A 9,891-nucleotide genomic window follows, 5' to 3' on the forward strand; every position below is an offset into this window, starting at 1 on the left:
TTTTATTATGTTTATTATTATTATTATTGTTATTATTATAATCTTTTATATATATATATAGCGCCAAAAATTTCTGCAGCACTTCTTACAGTCCATACGTTCAAAGGGTCCGGCAAAACCAGGATTGACAGACTAAGACGAACCAATACATTCTGTAAAAAGGGCTCGGCTCGTGAGCTTACAATCTAGAAGGAAGGAAGTGTCTTGTGCAAAAAATAGTGAACAATGAAATCAAACGCTGCGCTCCAAGGTGACTCCTAAATCTTTGCTCCTCATAATTGGTACATCTCCAAAAAAAAAATCTAATTATTGAACGTCCTTGATTGGAAAAATATACTACAGATTCACAAGGAAGAGAGGGGTCAGCTGGAGAGCTGCCTTTCGGGTCCCCTAATAACTATAATGAATAATGTATGAGGGGTATGGATTTTTCAGATCCTTTAATACAATGTTTGGCTAAATCTATACATTCTGTATAAAAAAAAATGAAGGTTATTTCCAATAAAGTCACAGTTTGGAAAATACTGCTAAATATGTGTATTTTAAATGACGTTACTCTTGTTTAGCACTGATGAAGACCTCATGGAGGTTGAAACGTCGGCATAAATATATTTTTCTGTCCCTTGGCCTCATGTAAAGGCCCGGACTGGCCATCTGGTACACCGGGCATTTGCTGGCTGGCACTCGATCTGCCGAGATCCATGGTGTCCAATATTTCAATTTTAGTAACACTGAGAAGAGGAAAAACCCCGCTGAGAAGTCCACACACAGGAAAAAGCAAGAGAAAAGATACAAATGGGCCAGGGATTTTGAGTGTTTTTGAGTTGTTTTTATGTAACTAAACCTTCTGAGTAATAAAAAAAATAGCAGATTTGCCAAAGTTTATTTGTTTAATGTTCTAGAGAGAGGAACGGAGAAGCCTCTGGGTGAATATCTAACATAATTCAGTTGAATGAATAGAAAGAAGGAGCAAGATAAGGAAAGGGTGTAGAAGGTGATAGACAAAAATCATGAGGGTGAAGGAGGGTGCAGAATATCTGAGCAAACAACGTCATAAATTGGAGGAGGAATTGGTAAAGTAATGGGACAGAAGAACAAGGTGGACCTCATGAATGGATGGACACGGGTTGGAAGAGGAAAGAAGGATTGTTGCAGAAACCAATAGATAGCGGAAGGAGACATCGTAGACTTACTCATAGAGTAGGGTGTAAAGTCACATGAACTTTTAGGAACTCAGAGGTCTCTTTTTCAGATGTAATGAAAGTGAATGAGCAGACTTAATGGAAGATAAAGGGTAGAATTGGGCAAGCTGATCGAGGAAATGGGAGATTGTGGAGGGAATAAATAAGTGCGGAATGAAAGAGACATGACTTCACGTCCACGTTTTTAATAATAAAATAAAGGGCTTTATGTCTAAGTCATAGCAGGTAAAACGGGCAAAGATCAGTAATTTTCAAAGGGAATATTTCTAGAACCAAATCAAACGGATTTGTCTTTGATCAGAAGCACTGTTACTTCACCCTGGCAATCCCAGAATAAATGTTATGTTCCGGATCAGATCCTAATCTGTATAAATGGTGACTACGCAGCATTATCCTAGAACCGTTCTGCACTGATCAGCGAAAAACTCTTAATAAAAGGGGCTTTTTTCCCTCTTTCATTTGTAATTTTACACGCAGCAGAAGTCTCTGTGTTCTACATTCACAATAATTATGATGTCATGCGAGATGGCGTATGTAACATCTGTGCTACAATGTATCAGATGGGATTTACTGCAGAATAGTGTTTTTATGTATCAAACCAATCAGCTTCCCCGCTATCCTGTAAAACGAAACAAATAAATTATATATATAAAATAAATATATACAGTATTATATATATATATAAAATAAATATATACAGTATTATATATATATATAAAATAAATATATACAGTATTATATATATATAAAATAAATATATACAGTATAATATATATATATAAAATAAATATATACAGTATTATATATATATATAAAATAAATATATACAGTATAATATACATATATAAAATAAATATATACAGTATAATATATATATAAAATAAATATATACAGTATAATATACATACCGTATTTACCGATTATAAGACGACCCTGATTATAAGACGACCCCCCAAAATCTGAATATTAACTTAGGAAAAAAAGAAAAAGCCTGAATATAAGACGACCCTAAAGGAAAAAAGTTTTACCAGTAAATGTTAATTCATGTAAACTATTTTTTTTAATAAAAGCTATGATTGAGAAAAATATTTTTTTTGTTTTTATTTCTTGTATTTTCCAACCTGTCCCCCAGTTACGCACATCTGCCCCCAGGCTTGCCACTCCAATATGGCACTGTGGCCCATGATATGCCTTTTAACCCTCTATATGCCACTGTGCCCCATGGTATGCCTTTTGACCCCCTATGTGCCACTCTGCCTCCAGAAATGCCTTATACCCCTATATCCCATTCTGGCATTTAGGGGGTTAAAATGCATATTATGGGGCAGAGTGGCATATAGGGAGGTATAAGGCATTTCAGGAGGCAGAGTGGCATTAAGGGAGTTAAAAGGCATTGTATAGAGCACTCTGCCTCCAGAAATGCCTTATACCCCTATATGCCACTCTGGCATTTAGGGGGTTAAAATGCATATTATGGGGCAGAGTGGCATATAGGTGTATAAGGCATTTCAGGAGGCAGAGTGCTCTATTAAATGCCCCCTTAACGCCACTCCAGAAATGCCCTATGCCCCCATTTAACACACACACACACACACACACACTATACCCCCATTTAACACACACACACACACACACACACCCTATACCCCCATTTAACTAACACACACACACACACACACTCTCCCCTCCCCTCCCCTCTCAGCCCTCTCTTACCGGTGCTTCCAGCCGGGGCAGCGGGTTGACGTCGCCTTCTGCTGCAGCCGGAAGGAGGTGGAGTTGGCAGCGGGGGTTTGTCTGCGTCCGTCGCGTATACTTTCCCCGGCTGTCAGAGATCAGAGTTCCCCGCACCGGTGCGGGGAACTCTGATCTCTGACAGTCGGGGAAGGTTTGCGCGACGGACGCAGACAACCCCCGCTGCTAGCCACACCTCCTTCCGGCTGCAGCGGACGTTGTCTACGCGGATCGCGTAGACGTCAACCCGCTGCCCCGGCAACACAGCAGGAAGCACCGGTAAGTGTGTGTATGATGGGGGGGGGGTGAGACAGGAGGATCCAGGTCCCCTGCAGCGGTGCGGGGGATCTGGATCTTAGTCTCCTAATCAGACTCTATTTGAGGTCTGATTAGAAGACGACCCCGATTAGAAGACGAGGGGTATTTTTCAGAGCATTTGCTCTGAAAAAAACCTCGTCTTATAATCGAGCAAATACGGTATATAAAATAAATATATACAGTATAATATATATATATAAAATAAATAGATACAGTATATTATATATGTAGATATAGATATAGAATATAAATATATACAGTATATAATATATATATATATATATATATATATATGTGAAAAGGCATCCAAATGCTGGAGCAGACAGAAGACCCATTTGTTATGTTCTCTTCAGGCTTCATGTGTTTTAAACCTAATTAAAGAGAGATCTCAAAACATGCAAATTAGGCGTCTTTAGCGCTTCCTTATGTTTATTCAATATTCAAATTACATCCAAAATTAGAATATGTAGGTATATCCTGTGTGTCTGAAACGAGGAATACGAAACACGATTTATTCCTATCTGGGGAAAAACACGGCTTCCAATTTATAGAAACAAATAATCTCATTTTACTTGTCAAACCTTCCGTAAAGTAATGTTTTGTGTTTTGTTTTGTTTTTTTTCATATACCCAAATATCTAAAAAAAATATGTTTTTTTCCTTGCGTTTTGAGATTCAGGAGCCGTATGCCTATCCCATCCATGTTTACACCCCTCACTGTATTACCCTCAACCACTTCTGCTGGGAAGCTGTCCCATTTATCTACTACCCCCTCAGTAAAGTAAAACTTACTTCCGTTACGTCTAAGCCTCTGACCCTCCAGTTTTAGATTACGCGCTCTCGTTCTAACATTTAATAATAATCTTCCCTCCCGTACCGCGTGCTTTTCATACACGTCACATGGTGAAACTGAATTAATAAAATGAAATTTGCAACATTATAAAAAGAACAAAAGGTGCAAATCGGTTGAAACAAGAAGGACTTGTAAATTTTAATCCCTCCGGCAACACAAGACACTGTTTTTTGGATGTCTCGTTATAAATAGAGTTAACTAAAGAATGACCGGACTTGTGCCAAAAAATACGGATCATGAATGGGTTCCACGGATCGGTGTCAGGATCGTGTAGTCGACCCATTCCGTGATTGTAGTGAAGCGAGATATAAAGATACGAAGGACCGAGGACGCTTTGCCGACGCCGATGACGAGGGGAATTGTTTGTTCATCCATCGGAGAGTCGCCGATGTAAAGAACCACAAAGCGGACAGATGGGGTAACAGATTGCGCTCGGAACACAGACTCTCCCGCCGAGGTGGTAACGGACAACTTCCGAAAGGAATCTTTACGTCTGATTTGTGACGATCAACCGCTTGGTGCTCCGACAGAACGACGAACCAAAATAAAAATCTATATTGAACTCCGTCTTTGGGTGAGACCTGGTGATCACTAATACCCCAGCTCGGCAACATAAAAGAAATCTATTAAAAAGGGTTAAATCCACCAAATGAATGGATCCTAAAGCCGTAGATTCATAGAAAAGGAGATGATTGGATGTTGGTAGGCAGCCACACGTGAGGTAGCCCAGACTACATGGGGTATTATTATTATTATTAGCCCTCCAGGGTATTAGGAACGAGATTAGCAACTTTAAGGGGTCTTGGTCATCCATATGGTCCAGTAACATAGTAGCCACAATATACAGACGTTCATCACGACTTCTATATACATATTACGGCCAGAACTTCCACCAGCGAGGACCCAGCAGTGCGCCATGGACACTGTCGGCGCCCGTATAGTAGAAACCCCAGGGGTGGCCCTGGATGGGCTATTAAATATTCCTCCCAGGGCCAGCTCACTTATAAAACTCCCCTCAACTCAGAAAAACGTTGTTAAAACTTACATTGCCCTCTCCTGCGTATCCTCCCGTCCCGCGGCGAGACCCCCACAAAGCAGGTTTACAGGGAGCTGGCGATTTTGCACCATTTTTCATATGAAATAAAAGCCGCCATTTTTTTGCAGCTCCGATACCATCTGATATAATTCACACTTACAGATTAACAATAGTTTTACACCAAATATTTGCAAACGTCTTGACGGAGCACACGAATAAACGCAGAGTATTATCACGCTGCATCAAGAGGAAGAGCTGGCCTGTCAAAAGGAGCGGGTGGGGGATGGAAATGATGCTCGTTTTCTTCGCTTAAAGGAAAGTTACTGGAACTTAAAATGCTCGTTTTCTGTGGATTCCAGTGCATTTTGCCATGGGGGACGGTGTCGGTGCATGTGTTTTCTTATTTGTTGGAGTTAAAATACTACATCCTGTCTGATTTTACTCCTCCCCTCTCAGCAGCTACTGAAACAGGAAGTGGATTTAAGTACACTGCCTATGCAAGCACATCTGAAAGGCACACTGTACCTTTTAATGCAGTCCATGGAGGCTGTGCCAGCTCAGCACAGTCCCCGGCAGCGGTGGTAGCCGGCTGTGGAGATGAGAGATCTCCCTTCTAGCCCGAACACTGCAGGGCCTGATCGCCTAAAAGGGTGAATTTACCCCTGGTTTTGGGGCAGGTGGACCTGCCGCCCTAGGCCAATACGCACCACTGAGCGTTGGACTCCATAGATACTTATTCAGGTTTCAGGGTTTCCTTAGCCAATTTTCTTTAATTGGTCCAGGGTATGTCTAACGCTCAATCCAATTAGTAGATGTAAAAATCACCATTTTATCAAAGAATGATCCATACTTTGGACACGAAACCTCCCTACCGAGGCCTGCGCTTCTGCAACGTCAGCATAATTTAGTCGTTTAAAAATGATAATTTGAATCAAGCCAACATACAAAGAAACCGAGAAACGGTCCTTTGGATCCATAGGTTGGTTTTCTAATAAATTCATGAATTATCTAAATTAGGAAAATAAGCTAAGTGACTTTATACAGCTAAGACTTTAATTTAACATCCACTTGATGAGCGGAAAGAGTTCATCAACCACAGCTTGGTATCTAAACCCGGCCACCGACTATAACGCTAAAGAACCACAAAAACATGTATTATTCCAATTCAGTCCCAGAGCGGAAACGCTTTTTTTTTTTTTTAGACAAACAATAAATTGAATTTCCATGAATGACGCAGATAGAGTGCAGAATACAATACACGCCGTCGTCGTATCTCGGGGTCACTGCCGCTCAGAACACGAGATGCTTGCCGTACTTACATGTACTCTTTGTGCGCGGAATGCACGGCGGCTGCGTTGCTGTAACGCCACAGGACTATCGCCGACGATAAAACGTCTAGAACCGCGTCAAACTAAGCGGAAGAAAGAGAGGGGAATAAATAGCTGTTTTTTTTGTTTCATTCTTTCAAATGAATCAACTAAAATCTGGATTTCTAGATTGAAAAAAAAATGCTTTACTTTGAAAATACTTACTTTTGTAAATGCAGTAAATATACCATTAAATAAATACTATTAACTTGCGTAACCATAGTAACAGTAGACATAATATATTAATAATCAATTTAGATTGTGTGTGTATATATATATATATATATATAAATAGCCTAGAACTACTTAAAATATAATTGCATTTCTTTTGTTTTGTTTTTTTCTTTAATCTCATATCCCCAAAAATAAATTATAAAAAATGGATCTGAAATAGAAGGCGAATAACTAATCTCAATGTACGTAAGCGAATGAACGTAAGCGAAGAATATCTTTGGAATGGCCCCATTGAGCTATTTAAAGACAGAATCCCGATTTGTGACATAACGTGGCGACTGTTATAGTTGGCCGTTATCCAAGCCGCGATTTAAGTCACACGAGGGGGATAAGTTGATAACCTCATTCAAAACCAAAGATATAAATAATTCACTCGCAGTTGTTTAAAAAATCAACGTTCCATTCTTGTCCAATAGCCGGTTTGCTTAGAATGCTTCCGTGAATTCTACGAGGAACGGGATCTTTTAGGAAGCTTTTACTGGGAACTTTAAGGTAGATTTGGCCACTATGTTCGTGTCTTTGGCCACCAAACTGCATAGACATGTACATTTTTAACAGTTTCCATTTTGTCTGAATTTCCGGCAAATGTAATAATTTGTTTCGCTAGAGGACTAAAAATAAATTGAATAAAAAAATGTATTTTTTTAAGACAAATTAAAAAAAAAAAAAGCTCCTTCCATCAGTCGGCCATTTTGAACTACAAGTCGATGGAACTTATTTTTGTTTTAAAAAGGTTATTATCCTCTAAATTAGCAGGTGGTTGAAATCCTCTCCTCTCCTCTCCTACCATGTTTTAGTCCCCTGGTACCCGGCAGGTAAGTCTGGCTCAGGTTGTGCGCGGCTCGGGAGCCAGGCCTGGAGATCCGGCTCGGAGTTGGTGAACTCCCATGATCCCCTTAGCCGTAAAGTGCCAACTAACTGCCATGAAACCACCGATTTGCTGATTAATACTTACCGCAAAGCCAAATGACGAAGCACTGTACCGCATAACAGAAACAGCTGGAAAAAAAAGAAACAAAAATCATATTAATATATACCATATCTCATCACATAAAACTGTATTTTCAACGCTAACCACACCTTCCAAGTGTCCTGATATAATCTGGGCAGTCCCGAAGGCGGGACTTGTCGTTCTATTGCGATAATGTCCCAACAAGCTGGATCTACATAAACACGAATTTACACGCAGGAACTATTTGGAGCCTTATTTGGTATGATGACATCACAACACAATGTGGGCGTGGCATCCAATGATTTGCGTTGCCCTTGATTATTATACGGGATCGAACAGTGGTAAAAATGGTCAACTTTGTTTGTAAATTCCTGGGAATATTGAAAATCCTATTAAAATGTGCAAAAATAACCCCATAATTTGAGCAACACAATTACCTACTTGGAGCCAAACCTATAAAATAAATGAAGCTACGAACCGGGGGGGGGGGAGCTCATGACGACGTTTTATTCGTAAATAATTCTACTCCGGAGATTTCGTCTCAGCTGTTAAACCCTAATTGAAACATTGAAAATCATTCCATACGAGTGGTAGCGTCTACCGGCTATTTGTTTAAACTCATTACTGCCAAAATCATTCGTTTTGCCGTTAATGAACCCGGAACAGCGTTTAGTTTTGCTTTTTCCCTTTTCCAAGTATCGCTAATAATTTGATCCTTCTTGAGAGATTCTCAGTTCCGTAGATTTGGTTTCGTCTTTTGGCCTCATTTCCTAATATCTGTTTTTTTTTTCTTTTCTGTATTCGTTTCCGGATTACCGCGTGACTCGAGAAAACGTACGGCGAGAAACGCAACGCTCAGAAAACGTAACCGTTTCAGTAAAAAGACGAATATGAGCTGGCTATAGCAGGAATAATGGTGAAAAAATGGTTTCAAATATCATCAAAAATAAATATAATAAAATATAAAAAATAATAAAATAAAATAATAAAATAAATATAAAATAAATATAAAATAATATATTAATCTTCATAAATAATAATAAAAAAATCATCAGCAACTTAATAACAGGAGAGAGAAAGCTTAATGGGGAGGAATAATCATGTAGAGATGCTGTGAAAATTCTCATAAAAGTGAAAATGTATTTTCTAAAGAAATGTGTATTATTTGTAACGTAACATGTCATATAATGATACTTCAGTGAATAGGGAAAGAAAGATTTCTACCAACAAAGATTTCTGTCTCGACAGGCGACTCTCTAGAGGGAGGCATTAAAATACAACCAAAAGAGTTCAATGCCGAACAAGAAAAAAAAGAACATTTAATGACGGCGTTTCTTTGATGTTTCCGACACCGAGAAGCGCAGTTCATGATAATTACAACAAAAAAGCGTGGAACACCTCGCTGTGATGCTTAAGAGCCTCGCTACCCGCGGGAGCCGCTATGTGACGAACTAACACGCCGTCCATTCATCCTCCAAGAAAAGAACCAGAAATGATCAAGAACGGGAAGCGTTCCCCCGGCCTCGTTACCGTTCCGGGGTAGAAAAGTCAAGATTCCGTTCCGACCGTTCCGTGGGGCTTTTTTTGATAGGAAAATAAAGAATGTAATGGGGGTAAAGTTTGAATTTTTGATTAATACGGTTTGGGGAAAGGCTTTGACTAACAAAGGGCAGTAAAAATGGACGGCACAGACGGAACGGTGTCTGTATTCCACACGTGGCGTAAAAAATACCATTTCTGCCAATTATTTTCATGTAGAAAACTCATAACCGGCAAAAAAAAAAATCCCTGCTGCCTCTAACGTGGCTGAGATGTTTTCTCATAATCGTTCACAGATACTGTTTCGCTGTTGAGTCAACTAAGTGAGAAAATATGTTTTATGTAAAAAAAAAACACCACGTTTTCATAGTTTACGCAGAAATCCCGTGAACCGATAAATAGTTTGGGTTACTTTCCATCAGATGTATTTCTGTGATGGTTCATGAGGTCTCCAACCAACTCAGTAAATCGGCGAGTACCAGCAGCTAAAGATGTCTCTTAAATAACATGTAATCGGATGTGACATTACATATCACATACTACATACTACATACTACACGGTGTGAGGAAGGGTGGGGAGGAAACCGAAAAAGTCTGGGCGGCTCAATAGTATAATTGCCCCCAAAAAACATTTGGGAAGCACTATCCGGTCCCATTCAA

At 39.5% G+C, this 9,891-nt stretch overlaps 1 protein-coding gene across 1 annotated transcript in view; it reads right to left on the bottom strand.

Moving 5' to 3' along the window:
- Nucleotides 1-9,891, bottom strand: part of LOC149285159 (transmembrane protein 163-like) — a 42,122-nt gene that overhangs the window by 13,204 nt on the left and 19,027 nt on the right. The window contains exons 3-4 of the mRNA XM_089495762.1: nt 7,696-7,739; nt 6,459-6,550 (exon numbers count right to left, since the gene is read on the bottom strand). Coding sequence (XP_089351888.1) covers nt 6,459-6,550; nt 7,696-7,739 — 136 coding nt within the window. The remainder of the gene's footprint in view (nt 1-6,458; nt 6,551-7,695; nt 7,740-9,891) is intronic.

The sequence above is a fragment of the Sceloporus occidentalis genome, unplaced genomic scaffold (genome assembly GCF_023333645.1).
Source record: "Sceloporus occidentalis isolate IW3139 unplaced genomic scaffold, rSceOcc1.0.p SCAF_83, whole genome shotgun sequence".
Taxonomy (NCBI): domain Eukaryota; kingdom Metazoa; phylum Chordata; class Lepidosauria; order Squamata; family Phrynosomatidae; genus Sceloporus; species Sceloporus occidentalis.